We start from the raw sequence: 26,052 nt of genomic DNA on the forward strand, positions 1-26,052 counted from the left end.
AGCCTGCTTTAACTAGAAGGGTTGCCCATTGGCAGATGTTGTTATCTGAGTATGATATTGAATACTGATCTCAAAAAGCAATTAAAGGTAGTGTCTTAGTGTAAGACCCCAATCTTGACCCTAAGATCCCTCATGTAATTTCATCATAAGCATTAGCATTGGGATCATACCTTGGCATCCTCCCTCCTTCATTGGTTTTGTTCTGGGAGAGATCACCAAGCACTTTGTGATTGTATCATACTTGTATTTTATCATTTCATTAACCAAAATATCAAAAATATGTCTTTGCATTTGCCTAACTCTTTTGTAGGAAGGGCATGATCTCCATTGATTTATCAAGTTCACATCTAGGGTTTGAGACCCTCAGGAACAAAGAGCACAACCAAGAGTTGATTCAAGAATGTTTATGAGCATCATATATGAGTCCCAATGTTCTCTACATGTTATATTAATCAAGTTTTCTTCAAGAGTTTAAGGGTGATTTGCCTTGGAAACCCTAGTTTGATTGGGTATCTTGAGTAACTTCTCCAACAAGCTATCTCACCAATTGATCAAATTTCTCAAGGGACACTTCAAAATTCATCATCTTAGGCATATATGATCTACCATGAGCCAAGAAAGTCAAGAGAATTGGAAGTTAGCAAGTTGGTTGATGGTGGTTGGCCAGATGGATTCATCTAATCAAAACTGGGTCTTCCTAGACCCTATCTCCTACAATTTTCACCATATGAAAATTATTCCCATAGAAAACATACTCTAAATGACATTCCAAACAACTTTCATGTTGAGACATAGAGCTAGTTTTGCTTGGAAAATCATTTTCTAGGTTGAAACATTATAGGTCATTTTGTCTAAACCCTAATTTGAAAGTCAACTTCCCAAGGCCATAACTTGCTCAATTTTTATGAGATGAAAGATTTACAACTTGCAAAATCAAATTCAATGTGTCTACTTAAACTTTGATGTTTGGATTGGGAGTTAATTCAACTTTTTTGAGCATGTGATATGAGGTTACATTATAGGTCACTTTTGACCTAGACCATTGATCAAGTGATTTTTCCAAACTTCAAGAATGCATAACTCTATCATTTCAAATCCAAATGACATGAAATTGGTGACCATTTTGAAGGTCTTTGAGAGAGATACAACTTTGATGAATACACTTTTCTCATTTGAAGCTCATATAAAAAGTTAAGCAAGGTGGAATATTGAGACATATGGCTTGACACTTAGAAAAATTTTGATATGTCAAACATTTCCAAACTTCCACCTCTAATTTCTTTAAGTTACAAACTCCAAATGGAAAAGTGTTGAACATGAAAGTTGTTCCTCTTGATCTCACCTTTCCAAAGATCTCAAATTCATTCATTTTGGACAAGGAATGACTTGGTTGCGCATGGCATGAAGATGGTGTCATCACTTGGCAAGGATCAAACTTCAAATCAAAATGTACACTTGCCTTGCAATCCAAGCTGAATTCAGATCATCTCACACTCTTTGTGGACTTATGGCAATGATTTTATGGGCCTATGCGCGCCCATGCACCCATATGCTCAGCAATCAACAGACATTCGCGCAAAAAGCAATGGATTCAGCTATAAATAGAGCCTCATATGCTCAGCAATCAACAGACATTCGCGCCAGCTTTGATCCCCCATCTCTAACCCTCACATTGCAAAGGATAAACCTGAGAAATTCATTTGAATTTGAGGTTGAATTTCCACTGTTTTAAAATTCAAATTTCCAGGAATCCACAACCTTTTGAACATTCAATCCTTCTTCTGCAAGCATTTGGAGTGAGATCAAGCACGAGCAAGAGCAAGATCAGTTGAATTCAGACCTCCATTGAAGGTATTTTCCAGAAATTTTGATCTCTTCGATTCTCTCAAATTCTTGCTCAATTCTATTGATTCTTTGGTTGTCTGAAGTCCTACCAATGTAGGCAAGAAGATTGAGTTGCTTTGAGGCCAAATTGAAGCAACTCAGTTCATGTACCTCAAATTTCAACTTCATGTATCTCTCAATATACTTGGAGTTAGAGTGAATTGAGACCAGATTCGAGCTCAGTGCCATTTTTACTTTGAAATCATATCCTTGTTTTTAATTTTGGTGATGGTTGAAGGTGGACCAGTCCGGTGAGGTCCACCGAAGAAGAAGACCGGAGCTACAGCTCCGGCCATGCGCTGGCATGTCTCACAACCATAGGATCCATCTAATTTGTTTTAATCGCGATCGTTCCTCTTGAATACAAATGTTATGGCGCGCTGACTCATGTCCATCGTGCATAGCGTGTTTCTGGCCACTTGATCTGCCACATCAATTAATGAGGGAGATCAAGTGGTCCACGTTTTTTCTGATATTTTAATTTTCATTTTAATTGCATTATTTTCAATAATTCATATTAAATTCAATATTGATCCAAAAAATATGGGACTTTCATCAAAAAAATTCAATTATTTTTCACTTTCATATTCTGAATTAAAATTATTTTTTGGATCATTATTAATATTTTTCATGAATTAATTGATTTTGCATTTTTTTTTAATTGTTTAAAAATATTTTTAAATGTCCAGAAATTATGAAATTTTTTCTCCAAGGTCCTTTGACCTTGTTTGACCTATGATAAATCTCATGGCCATTTCTTTGGTGTTTTGATGAGATTTTAGGAATTGGATAAACCATATTTAATTTAAATGCACTATTTTAGTATTTTAATTTGAATAAATGCCAAATAATTTGTTGACCAATTGTGATGACTTGTTTATGTTTGACTCTTGTTGTTGGGCCTTGGTAAAGGTTGATTTGACTTTGTCAAATTAATATCATGGGATTTAGGGGATTGATGGAATGTACATTCCATCTCCCAAAATAAATGAATAATATTAATTTGTAAAAGTCCTCCTTTGACCAATTTGTGTTTTGATCCATTCCCCTCCTACTTCATATTATTCCCTTTCTTCATTCAACCACGTTCCATATTTTTCTCAACTGCTACTTCCATGATTCTGGGACGTTTTACACGATTTTAGCCACTTTCAGAGTGCGAATTTGCCTATAAATAGCTATCTAATGAATCGAAACATGATCCATGATTACTAGCACTAGAGTTACTCATTTTAAAGGATAAAAGTTATGCATTCGAATTTTATGCAAGTTTTATTTTCTGTATTCTTGGAGTTATTTTTCTGCACTGTTAGATTTATTTTGCTACATTTCGCATTGTTGTATTTAGAAAAAACCCTCCCTTCAAAAAAAATGTATTTATCAGATTCAGTTTGTAATTAAATTACAGGTTCTTTTTCTTTACTACTTTAATTATATATTCACAAAAAGTGTGATGTTTAGGTTTATTTGGTATGTCTGAGTAGTCTAATTGAGTCTGAAACGGGAGGATTGTCATATCGCCGAAACTCGTACAAATTGCATAATTAGTTAATCATAACTAGAATTAAAGTACTATTTCATAACTTTTGTTTCTAAAATAAAATATGTTTGCTACAAAAGTAGAAACCCCGAGATACCTTTTACGCACTAACAGGGATGTATCTGACATAGAAGTTCAAACGATAGATTCTGATGGTCATGCGAAGTGGATCAGAATTGATTGAGAGAATATATAAGCTTCTATTATAAACATTCTATTTTTAAAATTAAAGCTTTACTATGAAAGTAGAAACACTAAAAAAACATTCACACATCGAAAGAGCGAAAACGGTATTGGACTTAAAAAATTCAGATTTTTAATTATCAAACAGAGAAAGAATTTTTAATTAAATAAGAATTTATTATATTTTAAAAAGGAATTTTTAACTTGTAGTTTCGCACTACGAAAGTAGGCAATTACGGGTTTAAAAATTTGGTAACGGAGTGGCGAAAGCAGGCGGTATCTCTAATTTAGTCTTTTTTCTACAAAAGTAAAGTTTTTGTTATGATTAAATGTTGTAAATTATATGAATGAAATAGGTAGACGAAAATCAACAGTTTAGTCTAGTTATTAATATTGATTTAAAACCATTATTTTCATTTTTTCGAGTAAAAACCAACCATTCGTATAACCTTAAATAAACATTGGAACAATAGATAACAGTAATTGGAAACTGGTCTCTATAGATTCGATAATCTTTTATACTATATTGATATAATCGTATACTTACGGCTTATCAAGTTTTTGGCGTCGTTGTCAATGACCAAATTTTTTCAATATCGTGATACCGTTGTTTCGTTGTATAGACTAAGGTAAAATTATGTTTTTTTTAATTTTTCCGACTTTCTATTGTATGCGAAGAACCTGAAGCACAATGAATTTATCCTAATCGATCAACCAAATCGAGCGCTACCTTCGTGTAAGACGCCGATCACAACAAATCCAACGAAAAATGGTGAAAAGTGACAACTACATGCTTAAGGATTTTGGTATGCCCTCTGACGAGGGGCCTCATTCAAGCATTGTTCGCCCTGCGATTGCGGTGAATAATTTCGAACTTAAACCCTCTTTGTTGCAGATAGTGAAGCAAAACCAATTCTTTGGAAATTGGGCGGAGGATCCGAACTTGCACCTTTCTGTCTTCGTGCAATTCACTAATACACTCAAGAACAACAACGTCAATCTCGAAGCCATTCGCCTACATTTATTTCCATTATCCCTCAGGGACCGAGCCTAATCGTGGCTACAATCCCTACTGTCTAATTCCATTACGACATGGGATGAGCTTAAGAAAGCATTACTCACTATATATTTCCCGCAGAGCAAGACGACATAAATTAGGAACTAGATTACCTACTTCAGGAAGAAGAACGAATCGCTCTTTGAAGCATGAGAGTGATTTAAGGAGCTAATGAAAGCATGCCCACATCACGGATTATAAAAATGGATGATAATTCACACCTTGTACAATTATCTACTCTATAAGAGGAGAATGACCATAGATGCTGCTAGAATAGGGGATCTCATGAACAAGTCATTCAATGGATCAGAATCATTACCAGTGGTGGAACAAATGCGCTCCAGTTGATAAGAACGACCAGGGGGTGGTATGTATGAAGTTAGTAGCTTCGACCACAGGAACACAAAATTGGATGCTTTGACCCAGACAATCATAACCTAAGCATCACCCATGTTGCCATTGCAACTACTGTAACCCCCATTCGCAATATCTGTGGAGTCCTTGGACACATTTGTGTTAAGTGTCAATTATTAACTAAATTAGTCCCATACTAGGTAAACTATGCCCAACAAGGGAACCTATACTCCAACACCTATAATCCTAGATGGAGAAATCATCTCAATTTCTCCTATAAGAACAACAATCATACGTTTGTCAATAGTCTCGCATCACCTTCCGCTCCTCTCGGACTTCAAGGACAAATGGGTGCCCATGATTCTCCTAGAAAGTCAAACCTCAAGGTAATGATGGATAATTTCATCATGACCTAAACCCGACAAAACGAGGACTTTAAGAACCATAACATCCATATCAATGAATTGATAAGACACCTCGCGTCTAAAGTTGATGTCATGGCTACTCACAACATGATGCTTGAAACTCAGATTTCATAAGTAGTCCAACAACAAGCGTCTACAAGATCCCCTGCTAGAAATTTTCCAGGGAAACCTAAACCCGACCAAAAGAGCATGTGAATGCTATAATGTCGCAAAGTTGCAAAGAGATTGAGGTAAATGCTAATAAGAGGTATGAAGGAAAGGATATGGAGAGTGTGTTTGTGCAACCTGAAAAATAAGGAAAGTCAACACCACATGAAGAGGAGGTAGTCGAGAAAGAATAGGAAAAGTCATTTGTGCCTCCCTTGCCATATAAACCTCTCATTTTGTTTTCACTACTATTAGTGAAAGTGAAGAATGAAGACCATTTTAGAAAGTTAGTTGAGGTTTTGTAAAAATTGTATATCAGCATCCCTTTCATTGAGGTGTTGTCACAAATTTCATCTTATGTCAAATTTCTTAAGGAAATTCTATCAAACAAGTGGAAACTTGGAGATACCGAAATTGTAGTGCTGATAAAAGAGTGCAGTGATGTCATCTAAAATGAGTTGCCTCCGAAATTAAAAGATCCTGGGAGCTTTTCAGTCCCCTGTGTTATAGACAAATGAGTTTCAAAAAAACTTTGCGTGATATAAAGGTGAGTGTGATTTTGATGCCTTTGTCCGTCTATGAAAAACTAGGCCTTGATGTAATAAGCCCACTAGAATGTCTCTACAGCTGGCAGATATATTGTTCAAGTATCCTGTAGGAATTGCAAAAGATGAGCATATAAGGATAGGAAAATTGATCATCCCTACGGACTTTGTTGTGATGGATATACATGAAGACACTAAAATCCCAATTCTATTAGGAAGACCCTTTCCTCACCACAACCATAGAAGTCATATATGTTAAGCGTGGGAAGCTCACATTAGAAGCATAAGATGAAAATATCGAGTTCCAATTGTCCAAATTGATAAAAATTACCCTTTTCAAGAATTCTTATAGCATATTCGACATAGTTGAAAGCCATGTCGATGAGTCCCCCTCCGAATAAGTTCCCCCTAACATAGTAAAAGTCGGTTTGGTGAGTTATATCATCCAAGATAGAAAAGATAAAGGAGTTTAGGCATATGAGAAGGTGTTATATGGATATCCCAATCATAACTTCAAGAAATAAAGCTTAATTCTAACACACGAGACGATCCGAAAGGTGAAGAAGAAACCTCTACCACCAGAACTCAAGTATGAACCTCCCTGTAAAAGACAGAAAGATAAGGGAATAATACATGCGAAATGGTTGGAAATGTTCAAATGGATCCCTAAAGTTGTTGGGCATGGTGTTGAGGATTCAGAGTTGAAAAAGGCACCCTCTTGATTTAGAGAGTCAAGCAAGTCAAGTTAACCGACTTTAAATAAAGCATTGTGTGGGAGGCAACCCACGGGTTTTTACTAATTTCTCTTTGTTTTTGTTTTTTCAGGAAAATAACAAGATCTATTGGCACCAATATCAATTTCATGTTTTCATAACATAAATATTGATCTCGCTCCAGGTTCTATCTTTCCTTTCTCCTAGTTTTATTCCTTAACATTGAAGACAATGTAGGATTTAAGTGGGGGGATTTCCCGCTTTTTAGTTAGATTTACTATATTCTAGTTAGGATTTCCCTACTTTTTAGTTTTGTACTTTTATGTTATTTCTCCTATTTAGTTGTCATTGAGTCATTGTATGTATTGTCGAATCATTTATGCGTGTGATTTCTGCTTATGTTGTTTGTTTTCCCTATTCTTGATCCAAATTAATTTTTTTTATAAAAGGCTTATGATTAGTAGTTCACTACAGAAGTATATCGGGTTTCAAAGAAGGAAATGCTAAGGTTAAGGACCCTGGGAAATTTTTGACAAAATCAGTATTATTCGAACACCTATAGCCTCTCAAATAGGATATCGATTTAGATCTTCCTTGTAACATAGTCTCTAGATCCGTTTTTGAAGTAATATATGAGTAGTTTATTTATACAATCATACATATTTTTTATTCGCACAATAAGTTTGGTTAGCTAAGGAAAATTTGAAATTTTTGAATTTTTTTTTTAAAAAGGCAGTAAAATGCAACTGCACCTACTAAGTTTGGTAACCCTCACCTGATTACTTAACCAACTGCTGGTCGAATCCTATCATACATACAAAAAATCATTCTTTTTGTATGCTCATGATCAAAATAATTATGTGTAAGCATTAATAAATAAATAAATAAATAAAAATTCTTCAGTTTTTTTGTTACGTGTGTGCGATGATTATCCTTATATTAAATGCCTTAATGTGGTTGTCCTGAATGAAAGGAGATGAAAGAATAGGATAAAGCAACTTAGGTACAAGGCCATGATTTAAATTGGTATGTTAGGTGGGATACTTTTGTTCGTAATTCGTGGTTTGTGTTTCTACAATATCCTTGGTGTTAACTTGAGTACCTATATAATTAACCTCTAGCCGATTCAAATTTGGGATCACGTATGAGCATTAGTGTTGTTATTTTTCACGAGCTCTTCTCACATGTATGTCATTGCATTTACTTTATCTTTATGCAAGCTAAGTTACTTTAGGACAAGCAACAATTCAAGTGTGGGGGAGTTTGATAACATACGTTTTTACCATTTTAATTGACTCGGTCGTTATTTGTTTTAGTGTCTTTTAGGTTACTTTTGCTTCAGTTATTTGACTTTTTACTTTGCATTCGGGTACAAATGATTTCCACTAGTTACGAAAGAAAGTGAATGAAAACGGAGAAAAATATACAAAAGGGTATGATGGCTAAGGCCATTACGCCTGCCATGTTCCTCATTAAGCTTACCGTCATAGCCTTCAAGAAAAAGAGAGGGCGCTTTCTTGAAGTCCATGATGGAAATATTGTCAGCTAGGATGATGCCCGCCATGGGTCCTGGATTCAAATACTTATCCTCCAGCATGTCATAACGGGCAGTCCGTCATACACCATGACGCTTGGATCAGCCACGTTCCAGATTTTTGTCAACTGATACTTCAATAATTTTGGGACATTTTAGACTATTTCTGCATGATTTTAGCCACTTTCTGAGTGTGAATTTACCTATAAATAACTATGTAATGAATTGAAATAGAATCCAAGCTTACTAGCACAAGAATTACTCATTTTAAAGCATAAAAAATATGCATTGGAATTGCATGCAAGTTTTATTATTTGCATTCTTGGTTTTATTTTTCTACACTATTAAAGTTATTTTATTGTTGCTTTTACATTCTGCATTATTGTATTCCGAACAAAGTCTCCCTTCGGAGCAATTTATTTATCAAATTCTTGCAATTAAATTCCAGGTTCTTTTTCTTTATTGCTTTAATTATGTATTCATAAAAAGTACGTTGTTTATGTTTATTCGGTATGTCTGAGTAGTCTAATTGAATCTGAAATTGGAGGACCTTCATACTAACGAAACTCGTACAAATTTCATAATTAGTTAATCGTAACGAGAATCAATGTACTTTTTCGTAACTTTTGTTTCTAAAATAAAATGTGTTTGCTATGAAACTAGAAACATCAAGATACCATTTACACACCAACAGGGTTGTATATGACATAGAAGTTTGAACGGTAGATTCGGATGGTCATGCGTTAGCGGGTTAGAATCGATTGAGAGAATACATAAACTTCTATTATGAACTTTCTATCTTTAAAATTAAAGCTTTACTATGAAAGTAGAAACACCGAAATACCGTTTACGCATCCAAAGAGCGAAACCAGTATTGGACTTAGAAAATTCATATTTTTAATTATCAAATAGCAAAAGAATTTTTAAATAATTAAGAATTTACTATATTTCTAAAAGGAATTTTTATTGTAGTTTCGAGTAGGCAAATAGGGGTTTGAAATCCATTACGGACCAACGAAAGTGCACGGTATCTCTAATTTAGTTTTTTCTACAAAAATAAAGTTCTCGTTATGATTAAATGTTTTAAATTGTATGAGTGACATAGGTAGATATAAATCAATGTTTTGGTCTCTCGTTACTAATATTGATTTATATCCATTATTTTCATTTTTTGGGTAAAAACCAACCATTCCCATAGCCTTAGATAAACACAGGAACAATAGATAACGGTAATTGGCAATTGATGTATGGATTTGACAATATTTTATACTACATTGATATAGTTGTATACTTGCGGCCTATCAGCAAGGGCTCCACAATCCTCTCAGTAACATGTGGCATCATCTAGGTGTGACATCTTGGACAACTGTTGTTTTATCCTAACCTCATAGTCATTACTACTGTTAAGAATGCGTGGTTTAGCCTAACTCAACCCTACAAAACCGGTTGGTAGAGTGAGGACTGTCTCCATTTATAAACACATGTTCAGACCATATATTTTCTGATGTGGGACTCTTAACACACCCCCTCACGCCCAGGACTGGACATCTGGAGCGTGGAAATAAATGGTGGGTGGTCCGATAGCGGAAATCATAATAGGTGGCCCACCGGATCTTAAACGAGGCTCTGATGTCATGTTAAGAAATGTGGTCGGGCCACCCACCAGATGTCTAGTCCTGGGCATGAGGGGGTGTGTTAAGAGTCCCACATCGGACAATATATGGCCTGAACATGACTTTATAAGTGGGGACAACCCTCACTCTACCAACCGGTTTTGTAGGGTTGAGTTAGGCCAAATCACACATTCTTAACAACTACCAATATATATTTTGGGATACAATAGAAACCCCTTGATAGGCCTATGTATATGAAGTCATATCTTTAGTGGATGGACGAATAAATAGCTTTGTTTAAAGGTTATATGACTCGTGACTTTACTACCTTTCCTATGGAAAATGACAAGCCGACTAAGGCTTACATTGAAATATTTATCGTATAATGCAGTGTGGGAAATCTATATGAATTCCACAAACTACAATTGCTCTCCAATCATTTTCATGGTATTCCTCTTGTCCACCAAACTCGATGCACATTTGGGATGACATGGATAGTTATTTAATTGACAAGTTCTATTAGCCTCATCCTGAAGTCACAAGTGTTTATTTGATAAATTTGAAACAACAAGTGGGTGAATCGGCTTCTAATTTCATAGAGAGATTCATGAAAAGGAAGGAAAATATCATGACTAATTCCTTTATGTTGAGTATGCATCAATGACCATTAATGGCATGCATACTCAAGTAAGGGAGAAGTTAGTATGGAAAGCCTACAATTACTTGAATGTGTTTATACTCAGAGTAGTACATATTGAGCAATTAATTCAAGAGAAAGAAAGAAAATGTGTTAGATGTTGATATAAGGTAATATCCTAATGACATGACAACTTATTCCATGTCTGGCTTATTAACAATTGAGACCCTAAAATGAAATACTTGTGTCTTGCCTTGAGGCATGCTAAAGGGAAATGGCATTGATTCGTTAGAGAAAAGTTTGAATGCTCATTTGATATCACCAAGGTTGGCCATATATTTGATTATCATTTTAAATATAAGCCCATTCAACAATTAGATCATCATAAAATACCTTTATCCAAGTATATTAAAGGAAAAAGATATAATGAGTTATGCAACTCATAAAATCATTTTACGACTAATTGAATAATCTTTTGGAAATCCATACAAAATGCTACAAGGATGGGCATTTTCAAGTTAGTTGATAAAAGGGATGACTGAAACGACCATTGATGCAAATCATTTTCCAAGAATAAACATATTTATGGTAACCTTTTTGAGTTTATAGGATTCAAATCAGTTGGTAAAGAAAATAGATAGGTCTAGATGGTGTGACAACCTAAAATAAGGACAACTGAATTTGATCAAGGATTCATGCAAACTGAATGAACGTATGTGTTCGAAAGGTTGAGCCCATAACTTAAATGATCCGATGATACTCTAATTCCAAGAAAAAACCAAATATTATACGAATCACTCAAGAGTTGAGCAGTCATTACAGAAAAACCAAGTATCCTAGCATAACATGAAATTATCAGGTTTGAGCATGAATTTATACTAAGGAAGTGATTAACTGGAAAAAGCAGAGAAACTATGAAGAAGATGTTCATAATCTATCATAGTTTGGTTTTGATGAAGACAAAAGTTTATAAAGAAGAAAGATCACAGAAGAAAAAGATTGGAATCTAGTATCAAGATTTCTTAAGCTTTGAAATTCAAGAGATTTGATCATGTAATAAGGTCCCAATGACAATTCATCTGTGTACATACTTTAGGTGCTCAAATATTTTCATCTAAATTATTCCTAACATTTTTGCATCAAATGACTTCAATTTGCATCTTTAACTAGAAAAAATTTCAAGTTTTTAAGGAGGTCAATCAATTGACCCCTAGCATTCAATCGATTGGCATGCTCTCTACAAAAATAAATTGAAAAACCAATCTAGTCAAATGATTTACTTATATATTTCAAATGATTGACATAGTGAAAATTTTATTTTATTTTAACGTTGGAATTGAGTCAATCGATTGATATCCTAGATCAATTGATTAACATCCTGAAACATTTTGAAAATTATGAAACATTGCATACCTCTTCATTAAATATGATTGTGATACCTTTTCCAAAGCATTGAAAATTCTCATGATAATTTTTTAATCATTTCTACATCAATAGGCATCTTGTGATGTATTTAAAACAAGATTTTCAGATTTCAAATCACATCTTTTGGCAAATTTCTCAAAACAATTCATTTGTTTTTAAGTGTTCATTAATTATGACAGAGAAAAATTTTACTGCATAAATTTCATTCATTTGAGAAAAAGTTTCATGAACCTTTAAGCACTTAATGTTTATATATTCTTGAGTTGTTCTTTTGGAAAGAGAAGATTATATTTCCAGAATATTGAAAAAGCATACAAATCTATATGTATTCATTTTATCTATTTTCTTTAAGTTATTCACCAAGTTTATGGTTATTTTATCTGTAAGGAAAGTTATTGTACTACTTTCTACAGGTGTTTATAAATAGGAAGTGGCGTTCTTTGTATTTGTGGGAAAATGTCATTTGAATCAGAGAGATTCAAAGTTCACCATAGGCTTGGTGTTTATGTTAGAAGATTGTGAGAGAGGTATTGGTGTGAGACTTGTACAAATATCTAATATAGTAAAATCATTCACGGGGTGTAGAGGGAGTGGACTATCCTTGTTTGGAAAGGGGAACCATGATATATCTTTGTGATCTTTATTGTTTCTGCACTTTTATTTTTCTGCATGTTTATTCATACAATCATCGTAATTCTTTCGGAAAAATAAAAGAATAAAAGAATCTGCAAAACAACCAAAAAAAGTTTTAAAACCTAATCCCCCCCCCCCCCCCCCTCTCTTAGGCACACTCTCATAGTTACAATTGGAACCAGAGAAGGTTAAGGTAACTTGCTCCTTGATATGGAAATTGTGCCTTCCGTTAATCTTGTTTTTGCAGATGGTGGCAACAGGAACAAACTTCCATGTTTCATTAGTGAATATTATGACTTCTGGAAAATTCGCATGCAAATGTATCTAGAATCACAGGGAGACAAAATATGGGGTGTTGTTGAAAATGGTCCATTCATTCTTACCGTTGTTATAAATAATGTAGAACAACCAAAAGTGAAAAGCTCTTGGAACAATGAAGATAAGAAGAAAGTTTTGTATGATAAAAAGGCAAAGAATTTTTTTGCATATGCACTAGATATGGATGAATTCTTTCGTATTTCAAATTGAAAAACATCAAAATAAATTTGGGATACTTTAGAAGTGACACATGAAGGCGCGGTAGGGTTAAAAATATCTAAATTAAACAATTTATCACAAGAATATAAATTGTTTGGAATGCAGCCTGGTGAATCAATTCTCGATTTGCAAAAGAGATTCTTGTACTTAACAAATCATTTGATGGCCCTTGGAAAAACATTTACAAATGATGATTGGATTCTCAAAATTCTTAGATCATTGACAAGGGCGTGGTAACCAAAGGTGGAGGCAATATCAAAAAGAAAAGTCTCTCCAAAATATCTTCGGCCGCATTGTTCGGAAAACTTCAAGAACATGTGATAAAACTTGAAAGGCTAGAAAAGCATGAAAATTCATAAAATAAACCCAAAAGTCTTGCTTTAAAAACTAGAGTAAAAAACCATCATAATAATCAAGATGATGAATCTCAATCCACTAGTGATGAAGATAATGCTCTAATCAAGAAATTTGAAAAGTTTTTCAGGAAGGAGAGGACAAAGGAAATCGGTCAAAAAGAAGCACCAAAAAGTAATGTTACTTGCTTTGAATGTGGAAGACGAGGACATGTCAAAAGTGAATGCTCTACACTTCTAAAGAAGAACAAAGTTAATAGCAAGAAGTACAAAAGTACAAATAAAGCATATGTGATATGGGATGCAATAGGATAAGTTCGTCTCCATATGAAGAGGAAGAAAACATGACATTAATGATTTCACACCATTCTGATGATGAAGAAAATGAGGTTAGTGATTCCAAAATTAATGATATACCTTTATACGATGAATTACAAGATGTTTTTCATTAATTATATGAGAAATGTTTGAATTTTTTTTAGAAAACATTCAAATCAAAATAAAATCATTTTATCTCTATAAAGTAAGTCTAATTACATAAAAGTGGAATTAGATCAAGTAAAAAAATTAGCATGTAATAAATGTCAATTTCTTGAATATAATATTGTTAAATTAAATCAACCGATCAAGAAATATGAAAAATGTCAAATTGGTTTGGATGATGGGCTTACTAAATAAAGATACTCAAAAGATAAATGTGGATTTGGGCTCTCCAAATTTGATAAATCGAGTAAAAGTCACATTATCTTTGTTAAAGCTACTAGGAACAAATTCAACAATATGGAAACTAAGAAAGTGCATGATGTAATTTATCCTAAAAGGTATTATGTTAGAAATAATCGTTATGTCTATAAAAGGAATCATGTTTTTATATCTACATATTCTTATTGTAATACAAAAGGTCACACTCCTAATGTTGTTATATAAGAAACTATGATGTTCCTTATGGTGATTATGTATGGGTAAGTGTAGCGGTGTATTCGTCACTTTATGATTTATTGATTAAATCAAAAGCAAAGCATACAATGAATCGAGTCGCCACCGCACTTTTATTTATCCAAAGGAATGGCTAAAAAGCGAACAAAAGCCTAAGAAGTTTTACACATAGAAAACTAATGAAAAGGTCAGAGATCTGGGTAAGGGGGTAATTATGTTGTGGGAAGGTGTTAGGCACCCACAACATCCTTAGTACTCTAAGGGAACCTCTTTTCACAACTTGTTGTATCAATTATTTGTTTATGAAAGATTTTTGTGCAAACATTGATGGAAGGGATGAGAAAAGAATATACAATTTTTATTATTTTTGTGTTTGGATGGATGAAACCCATTGCCTACGTACCTTTCATGAAAGATAAGGATCAAAACGCCGTAGTTCGGCTAAAAAATTTCCAAACAGTAAGTGGATTGATTTTAAACAAAAGCCCTAAGGTCTTTCATTACCAACGGGAGAAAACTCAACCTGAACCAACTATCCACCATGTGAGAACAGCTTCAACTTGCTAGTGAGGGACCATGCCCTATAATAAGCAAGGAAGTCTTACAATTCAATCACTAAGGATGTGGTGAGATTTACATCAACCACTATGATAATTCAGATCTATAGCTAATGCATGAAAACATTGATTAACAAGTGGACAAAGGCCACAAAAGCAATTGAGTGAGTGAAATTAACCATTTGGAATTATTCACAAAAATGAAGTCAAAGTTGACATTAAGTTCAATTCAGAAGAAGTATTATGAAAATGAAGTTTTGAAAATCAGAGGCTTAAGGCCTAGGTTTCTAGTTTTGAAAACAAGTGAGAAATGTTTGCACAAAAGTTTTCTGGTTTTGAGGTAAAGATGCAAATGGAGGTTTAAAGAACAAAAAGGGTGGGAGGTTAAGGGATGTAAAACTTCTTAGATGTTCACCTCTTGAGATCATATGTAGATGATCCAAGTGATTCCCTTTGGAAAAGGCAACAAGCAAATAACAGATAAACAACATAAGGAAACCAGATGCCAATCAATGGACTTATACTAGCCTCACAAAGCAAAGAAAATATGGATACCAGATGCCAATCTATGGACTTACACTAGTCTCACAAAACAAATATGGATACCAGATGCCAATCAATGGACTTATACTAGTCTCACAAAGCAAAGGAAACAATGCAATAAGCAAGAGGAAACAAGTTTCCAATAAATGGTCTTACACTCGACTCCAAGGAAAGGAATGCCAATTAATGGTCTTAGTTCCAAATCCTACCAGATCATAGGAAACAACTGCCAATAGCTGGACTTACAATTGACTCCTCAATGGACAAAACAAAATGTCACAAAGTATGAACAATGATCATGAAATGATATACAATTGATGAAAACAAATGCACAAAGGCACACACAAACAATTATGCACAGATGAACAAACAAGCAATCAAGCAATCAGTTAACATACACTATACACAATCAATAGGCTCAAGCAAGGTTAGGCTTTAGAAACAAGCCAACTGGAATGGGGTGTTTTGAGCTCTTAACCCTAACATTGAGAGTTAGGGTGAAGCAGATGAAATGGAGATGAGGGGTGTGCCTCATAGCTCTTATCCCTGGCCTGGGAGAGCTTTAATCAAATAGAAGGTGTGGGAGTTCAGAATGAAGGAACTCTTCTCCACAAATGACTGACTCTATGGACAAGATTTTGGGTTTTTTATTCAAAGTGCATCAACACTTGTGTGAGCAAGATGAATGACACAACAGAATAGCAGGGGATGGATTACACATCCCTTTTATCTGTCAATTGTCTCTTAAGAGGACTTAACCTGCTTGGCACAAAATTAAACAAACAAAAACATGGCCTCTTAAGGAGGGCTTCAGACAGGTGCCTGCCAAAGTAACATGACAGGTCTTCCAGACTACATGAAGATTAGGGATTATACCTAAGTGGTATGCCAACCACAAGCAAAAGCAAAGCAAAGTTCAAATGAACTTAAAGCAACTTAGGTACCTGTGTAAACAACTAAACAAATCAGTACAGTGTTCAGACAAACAGTCAACAACAAACAGACAATCCCAATGTACAACACATAAGCCATAAGGCAAACACAAGTGAATTATCATCAACCTACAAAACAAACAAATGTTAGCAATCAAAAACCAATATCAACATTCAAATGATGAAGCATCATCAACCATGGAGATTAGGTGCTTGGTCCTCAAATTCAAAGCTCACATGTAAGTATAAACCACTAGGTCAAAGCCTAGGGTCAAAGGTGAAGAAAAAATTCAAAACAGGAGTTGAAATTCAACACAAGGCAACTTCAAACACATATTAACATGTCCTAAAAAGGACCAAATCAAAATCATCAAGCAAAGGCATTTCATGTGCAAAGGAAGTTAATGACAATTTCAAAGCTCATATTTGATCATTAAGAATGAAAATTCCAAATCAAAACAGAAATGATTCAAATAATTTTGGAAAAATTCATGAACATTCAACACATCCAACAAGATCATCATACAAAAAATCATAAGCATCAAAGATCATTTGGCATGGAAATTAAATTGCACAAGTTAGACATCCAAAGGTGTGACACAAATTGTCACACCATTCAAACATGTGCATAAAACAGAAATGGTAAATGAGAAAAATACCAAACCAAGCCTAAAACATCCATCAATGTGTCTAGAATCATCATGTAAAATTTCATGTCCATTGGATTAAAATCAAGCATTTCACAATAAGATGAATGGAGCAAGGTCACAAATGCACATATGATCAAAGAGTCTAACACCATTCAAAATCCAGCCATGCACAACTTCAAAATTTAACATCATAAAATTCTAGACATCTTAAGGAACAAGTAGCAAAAAACCAGGCATTTTTTGGATCATTTTTCAATTTTATATGAATTTTTAAAGTTGACATAAGAAATGAAAATCAAAATGAATCATGTAGCATGTAATTTGGAGGGAAAGGTAATAATGCTGAATGAATTTGAAAATTGTAGCACGCCAGGAATCGAATCGAGTAGCATTTCAAAAATGAGCGCGCCATCACAAAACGGCACCGTTTTGCCTGCAAACCCTAGCGAAAATCAATTGGACGCAAAACCGTCGCTACTCCGACGCTAGGATGAAGATCTTCATCTTCCTCATGAAGATGAAGATGAACAGTAGCAACATTCAAAGCCAAATTTCCAGAATTTTCCAGAATTCTAAAAATCTTATATCATCATAAAGCTCTCATCACGTACAACATAGATCAACTCATATCTAATCCTAATTCCACAAGATCAAAGAGAATCGAGCAAGAGAATATTTGTGCACAAAACTTTATTCACACATAACTCACTCAATAATGCATCATTTTTCATGAAATTTTCACCAGAATCATCAGCAACATGAGATCTACAAGAATATGCTAATGAATTTGAGAATTAAGAGATTCGAAACTTGACCTCTTGAAGAGCAGATCCTTGAATTCGCACGATCTGAAGCTTTGAATGATCCAAATCCAATCTATAATGCTTGTGATGATGTTTGATGAAGAAATTGAAGCTTGGAAACGTGTAGATCTAGCTCAATTTGCATTTGCCATTCTTGAGTTCTTGAACTTGCGCACTTGATTTCCACACGAATTCAACAATCCAAAGCTTGATCTGCACTATATCAAAGCCAGAGAACAAGAATGTGGAAGAATATTGCAATGTTATGTGAAAAAAAATTGAATTATGCTTGAGAGAAAATTTTGGAGGCAAAAATTTCTTAGATCTAAAAATGGTGAAATGATCAAGTTAATCTCAAATTCTGTTAGGGCTCCTATTTATATGATGTCCTAATCTCAATTTAATTAAAAGTTAATCATGTTTAATTGAAATTAATGAAAATAAGGTGTGGTGACAAAAATTGAAATTTTGGTGGTGTGTGAAGCATGCATACGTGAACAGTACCAAAACAATGATCAAATGCACTTAAAAACACTCCATGCACACAATGGCAATGGCAATTGGTTGCCATGATGCACCATTTTTGAATTTTGCAATTTCCCTCCAAAAAAGGCATGGATATGCAAATGATCATGTGATAAAAATTCATGCAATGTGATGAATGTTTTGAAAAGTTCATGTCATGAGAAGCATTTTAGAAAAAGAAGCACCAAATTTGGAGTTATGAATCAAAAGATATGGCCATTTAAAGTTCCATGCACACTTGGCAATGATTGGATCATATCTCCTCAACCATTCATCAGATGCTCATGATCTTGGACTTTTTGGAAATGGGAGAGAGAGATCTTCAACTTTCATGTTGGACAAAATTTCAATTGAAGCTTCTTTGATGTTAGAAAGTTGAGTTGAAGTTGGATCAAAAACTTGCCATTTTTGGAAAGTTGAAATTATAGGTCGCTTTCCATTTTTGGAAACTTTTGACTTGACCTCAAATTCTTCAACCTTGATCTTTGAAATGATGAATAAGCATGATTTGGACATGAATAAGATGAAGAAACTCAATTTCTCAATTCAAAACCCGCAGTTAACTTTTCAGTTGACTGTATTGGCCTCAGTTGACCTGAGCATGTTCTGATGAATTTGGGGCCTCAACCACTTGGGAATTGGTTCCAAAATGAACCTATAGCTCATATAAGCTCAATGAAATGATCACATGATCCATATCTCAAGAAAATACCATATGTTCTTTGTATCATGAATTCACCTGATGCCTTGACCTGTTGACTGCTTAAGCTGCAAGTAACAAAGGTTAATGACATATTTTTGTACATTTTTGTTAGTGATCAAAAGAAAAGCAATGACATACAAATGCAAGCAATGCTTGGTGATCAAGAACCACTCTCAAAAAGATATCCCACCCACAAGGAAGGAAGCAAGGTGTCCAATGATCCTTGAGGCAATGCAATGATATGATATGATGCCATGAGGGATCTTAGGGACAAAATTGGGGTCTTACAGTAAGGAAGAGAACTAACCCAAGAGGATCCAAATAATATTGGGTATCTAGAAGTTACTATTAATTATTTTGTAGGTACTTGAAGATCATATTCTAGTATTGTCAAATCAAGACTGGTCATTCAAGATACAAGATCATATGATATGGTAGATCTAAAGCTTTATTGGATCTTAAGATGATTTGAAAATCATTGACACTTTCATATCAAAATTGACATCAAAAATTTGTGAAGAAGATAAGTATTTTTTATATATGTTGTATCATTTCCCTTATATATTATGTTTCTTTAGATTTTACTCTTTTTCTTTTTGATGATAACAAAAGGGGGAGAATAAAGATGGTTGTTTTTGCTGCTTCTCAGGATAGCAAAGACAAAGACATGAATTACAAAATAAAGGGGGAGATATGAAAGATGAGGGGAGATATATAAGATAAAGGGAGAAATCAAGTGTCAAACAAAAAATTTTCATCAATATGTTTTGTCATCGTCAAAAGGGGGAAGATTGTAAAGAAGATGTTCATCATCTATCATAACTTGGTTTTTATGAATACAAAAGCTTATCAATGAAGGAAGAACAAAGAAGAAAAAGATTGGAATCTAGTATCAACATTGTTTAAGTTTTGGAATTCAAGATATTTGATCATGTAATAAGGTAGTGATGGCAATTCATTTGTGTATATACTTTATATGCTCCAACATTTCCATCTAAATCATTTCGAACATATTTGAATCAAATGGTTTCAAGTTTCATCTTTGACTTAGAGAAATTTTAAATTTTTAAGGAGGTCAATCGATTGACCTCTAGCATTCAATCGATTGACATGTTCTCTGTAAAATGAAAAAAATTGAAAAATTAACTAAGATAATCGATTTACACATATATGTCAATCGATTTACATAGTGCAAATTTTGATATTTTTTTAACGTTGGAATTGAGTCAATTGATTGACATCCCAAGTCAATCGATTGACATCCTGGAACATTTTTTAAATTCTGAAACATTGCATATGATCATGATACCTTTTCCAAAGCATTGCAAATTCTCATGATCATTTTTTAAACATTGCTACTCATTCAAGAGGCATCTTGTGATGTACTTAATGTTTATATATTCTTGAGTTATTCATTTGGAAAAACAAGATTATATTTCCAGAATATTGGAAAAGCATACATATCGATATGTATTTATTTTATCTGTTTGCTCTAAGTTATTCACCAAGTGGGTGGTAATTTTTTCTGTAAGAAAAGTGGTTGTACTTTCTACAGGTGTTTAGAAATAGGAAGTTGTGTTCTTTTTGTTTGTTGGAAAAAGATATTTTGAATCAGAAAGATTCAAAGTCCACCATAGGTTTGGTGTTTATGTTAGAAGATTGTAAGAGAGGTATTGGTGTGAGGCTTGTGCAAAGATCTAACATAGTGAAAATTTTCACAAGATGTGGAGGGACTAGGATATATATAATATATATATATATATATATATATATATATATATATATATATATAAATAATATATATATATAATATATATATATATATATATATATATATTATATTTATCTTTGTGTTCTTTATTGTTTCTGCATTTTTATTTTTCTGCACATTTATTCATACGTTCATCATAATTCTCCCGAAAAAATAAAATAATCAGAAAAAGATTTTAAACCTAATTCACCCCCCCCCCCCTATTTAGGCGCAATCTCATAGGTACAATGGTGTGTTTGTCTCAAGGTTAAAAATTATATTCCTTAGAATAATATTTCCAGAATTATTATTCTCAAAAATATTATTCCAACTTAGGTGTTTTGAAGAAATTTAGATTTTCAGGAATAATTGTAAAATTTGTTTAATTTAATTTTTTATGCAATTTTTTTTTCTTTAAATTTTAAATAAATTATCAAGATTATACAAAATTAGCAGGCAAACGGATAACAAGCTACGCTGCTATCCCTTTTTATGGTCAAACCGATCCTCTTAAAAACTACATTTATTGTCCTATAAGACACAATTTTTCTATGCATGAGCCTTTGCACTCTATGTAAAAGATTCATTGTTTTTGGTGTTAGAAAACCAAAAGTGTCAAAGGCAAATTGTATGAAAGCATGTTAATTGTCGGAACACGATTTCTCATGCTTGACCACTTTACTTGAAGCGGATTTGAGAGTTGTTTGTCCCAGAGTAAAACCTTTACTCCTTAGTACCACCAGTGAAAAATCTCTGTCAAGTCTAAACATGCATGTTTCCCTCCTACCGACCCATACACCAAAACAACTATTGGCCTAAGAGTCGATCTCCCCTCTTGTGGATCAGTCAAAAAATTCACAAGTGCCTCTTTCATCACAGATACCCCAACACGCCTAAATATATCAAATAGGACATCTCTAACAAAGTCATGTTAGTATTTGAATCCTAGAAGTTTCTCTCAATAAATAATGTGTTTCCCGAATGTATCCAAGCACGCCTTACAGTAAACAAGGAAAATCTCACTAAAAGGAAATAAGAAAATCGTAAGTTGGTATTTAAGGATGGTACAGTATTCTACCAGGGACATATGTTGACCTATATCGTTAATATGGATAGTAAGGAAAAAATATTGAGCATGTGTTGCTTGTAAATAACCAAAAATTACTTTTTGTCTTGTGGTCATGTCAAAATTTAAATCCATGTCCTGGAAACTTTTACTAAAAAGGGCACTCGCCAAAACATGTTATGCTTTAGGATGGACAGTGTTCTTTCTAGTAAATCCCCTAAGGTCAAAATCTGGAATCATGGCATTAAGATCATCCAAAGCTCTATCGAAATCAAGATTCATACCATATATCCCACTGTCCATCAATATATGATCCTATAACACTCAAGATTGATCCCTAAAAGCCACAAACACGTATGAGGCAGCCTCTACTTCCGAGTACAAACTCAATCCCCCAACTCTAATAGGTAAAGAAGCCACCATTCATTGAAGGTCTCCGAAAAAAAGATCTCCACCAACCACGATGTCTTCAACCACCCTTCACAACTCGTTATCAAATCAAATAGCTTCTTTTTCCATATGATTATGTTGACATGTTCTATGACCATAAAAGAGTTTGGTTATACCTATGCAAGAACGGAGTAGAAGAAGAAACTTACAAGTGTCACTGATCCGATGAATAAGTGGGAAATTATTAAAGAAATAATAGTAAATGTGAGTGATTGTGAGAAATTATAGTTGATTGAATTTGTTCTCATGGAAATATTATATTTTCACCCTTTAAGTCTTAAAAATAAAAAATACCTTAGAATAATTTTTTAAAATCTGAATTAAACATGAGAATATTCAATTTCCCCAAAATCATATTTTCAAAAGCATTTTTTGTAACGCTGAAACACCCTAAAAGAAGATATAATGTCTCCAAAGATATTAGTCAAAGAGAATGGGGAAATAATAGGTGGTGAATAAGATGATATGAAGGAAAATATGCCATATGTCACCATCTTACTAGGACGCATAAATGAAGGCAATAGAGAAATAAGTCAATCTAAAAGTTAAAACAAATTATGCATATGATAACTAAAGTCTAGGTCCAAGGAGGTAAAGAAATATCTTTGCATGAGGTACAAGGTGACCTTGATAAGGCATTCCCTTCATAGCATAAGGTCAAACAAGATTTAGGGAACTACTTGCTGATTTCCAAAACACTTGATGTGGAAAATCAGAATGTGCAAGGATTTGAAGCACATGAAGATTCCAATAAAAGTGTGAGTCGGATGACTAAAACCAAAACACTCTACCCAGATTCGGTTATAGTGTCTCCTGTGATATTCCAACCACTCCATGAATTGGTTATTCCTAAACAAGTCAGGAAGGATATAACGACATATTCGTTAACCAAATCTAACATTTCATCAACTATATTTGTGAACTATATCAACTATTTAAAAAATTGGCTGATTGTCCGAAATTGATGTTTGAAATACCCCATCTGTTTAAACAATCTGCATAGGTTCAGAAGATTTTCCTATTAAGAGAAAAAAGAGAAGACATTATGTGCAGCATAGGAAAAGGACAGTGTATAAAATCAAATGTGCACTATATTTGTTAGCAAGACACATTGAATAAGAACACATGTACATTCAATTAAAATGTGAAAAGAATAACAATGGTATAAACTTTTGTATATTTCATATCAGTTCATAATCTTCACATGTTTTCTTACCTATAATAGACAGATTCATAATCTATAAACAACAAAACCTCTAGAGCAATGAACAGAAACTTCGTGGAAAAGAAACGAACTTCGAGTTGTTTCAGAATTTCCTCGATGGCGTGCTTATGTTTCTTGAATTTCACTAATCTGCTTGAACAAACTGAAACATATAATGCACTCCATTAGCCACATCATATAGCATGAGCCCTATTCTACCACCAACCCAACTTCCCAATTGACTTCCAACAAGATAACCAAATCGTCCAATTCTTTGCTCTCCCGCGAATCCTCCGCTATATGTTCCAAACAAAGTACCGGTTCCCCTGAGGAATCCCTCGGTAAAGGTACCACCATGGTAAACAGCTTCGAAAAAGTCCCATCCCGAAGAGATGATGGGACCTATGATCCGGTTGGCCTTACGCGTGGCCAATTTTGCCGCTTTTTTACCTTCTTTCTGAGCATATTTTTCTGAATGAGCCGGTGACATACCCTGCGAAGCCGCATCAACAAGAGCAGACCGGATTGCGTCGTGCCTTGCTCCTTCAACATGAGCGGATCTGATATTGTTGACATAGAGCTTCACACTTTCCTTGACTCCACATGCTAAAGTTCCAGAGCCCAAATCAAAGCAATTTAAGAATGTAAACTCTCCACTTTTGGATGACGCTTTCTCGCCAACAAGCTCCCTGCATTTTTCAGCTGAATAGAGGGTGAGCTATGAAACACACCAAACACGACAATGACACTGACACAACCAGTAATAATTTGAAAAAACGAATAAATAGAACGGAATCACAAGTATCGGTGTCGTATCCGACACGGACACAAACACGTCTTTTTTCAGAGGTGCTGATACCACAGAGAGTGTGAGCATAAGCAGAAATTCTATGTTTGCAGGACTTCCATAGTCAACATTTGATGGAAGAAACAAAAGTTGCTAAATTAAGACCCTATTTAGGTAACAACTTAATTAAGCATTTATAGCATAAACACTTATCATAATACAAGAGCTTTATATGTAAGTTACTTCTATAACAAAAAGTAATATAAAGTCGAATTAAATTCATATCACCATTAAGTTTTTTCATAAACTATTTAAAAAACTTATGAAAATAAGCTGAAAACCATAACTCATACACCGTTTTCATAAGTTCTCTCAAACAGTCTCACATGTTTATGTCGGTAGAAAAACTTAGATAAGCCTCTTAACCCTAATCATCTCATCATAATAAAACATTTACACACAACAAACTCAAAGCAATTGATATAATCCATGTTAGAAAAGAAACATTCATCTTCCATATCCGGAACAAAATGCTAATTTTCGGGGTTATGCATAGGATTTTTACTTATGATCTCTAAGAACTATCATGACATACAATTTGGACAGAGAATTGACTCTTACACTTCCTTCAACAAAATCTTGAAAATAATTTCTGAGATTAGTATTCTTTAAAATAGGTTTTAGTTAATTAAGATAAACCAGATTAGGAAAACTCCACCAAAAAACTGTGATTAATTGGCACCAAAGCCTTATAATAAATCAATACAAATATGAGAAAACAATAATCGTTAAAACGTTGAATTGTAAGTGCATAAATAGAATGCTACAAAAAAAAGGTGCTACCTGTGATGCTAAGAACAATGATGGCAGAGACAATTACAAGAAACCGAACCCTGTTTTTCTGGAAATCCATGGCATGTCATAAACAATTACATGGAACATAACACAATTATTAAACAATAAATTAATTAAGGAATCGTCAAATGCTTCGAGAAGAGGGGAATTGTATCAACAGATTCTTGCTTTGAGGTTCATGCAATCAGAAAGGGAGAGAATAGTGGGCCCAACGTGTATGGGCCGTAATTTTAGGTAAATGGGTTGATGATTGACCCGAGGGGGTGTAGGAATTTTAACAAATCTTGAAATTCAATCCAAAATGGAAGAGATTTCTAGGAAAACATCTCTCTAAAATAATTTTACACTGTTTAGCGATTACCATGATATGTTCTTTTATATCAGATTGTAATTTTTAAATTAATCCAACGTAAAATTATTTTATATTTTTAAAATAACTGAAAATATATTATTTATTTTTCTAGTTTTTCATAAAATACGGTTTTAGGCCATGGTTTTTCTTTTTCTGACCACGATTTTTAACTGTTGTCTAAACTCATTTATGATATATCATTTGCAAGTTTCTCTAAGATTTATGGTTAAATCAGAATTATATTACACTTTCCTCTAAGATTATGAGTAGTTTTCATTCATAAAATGAATTACAAATTTACCCACTGCCATTATTCCTTAAACAGAGCTGGCAACACAAGTTCTGTTTGTATCTTTTAT

General features: G+C 33.8%; 1 protein-coding gene and 1 non-coding gene across 2 annotated transcripts; both read right to left on the minus strand.

The window, feature by feature from the left end:
* Positions 1–4,758: 4,758 nt before the first annotated feature.
* On the minus strand, positions 4,759–4,861 carry LOC127133649 (small nucleolar RNA R71). Its single transcript, XR_007807601.1, has one exon. It is a non-coding gene; the product is annotated as a small nucleolar RNA R71 (small nucleolar RNA).
* Positions 4,862–23,655: 18,794 nt separating this feature from the next.
* Positions 23,656–25,680, minus strand: LOC127132448 (uncharacterized). Its single transcript, XM_051061401.1, has 2 exons — positions 25,330–25,680; positions 23,656–24,401 (listed from the first exon to the last, which is right to left on the minus strand). The coding sequence occupies exons 1-2, from the start codon at positions 25,397–25,399 to the stop codon at positions 23,845–23,847; spliced, it is 627 nt and encodes a 208-aa protein (XP_050917358.1). The 5' UTR covers positions 25,400–25,680; the 3' UTR covers positions 23,656–23,844.
* Between the last annotated feature and the right edge of the window lie 372 nt (positions 25,681–26,052).

This window comes from Lathyrus oleraceus, chromosome 3, assembly GCF_024323335.1.
Source record: "Lathyrus oleraceus cultivar Zhongwan6 chromosome 3, CAAS_Psat_ZW6_1.0, whole genome shotgun sequence".
Classification (NCBI taxonomy): Eukaryota; Viridiplantae; Streptophyta; class Magnoliopsida; order Fabales; family Fabaceae; genus Lathyrus; species Lathyrus oleraceus.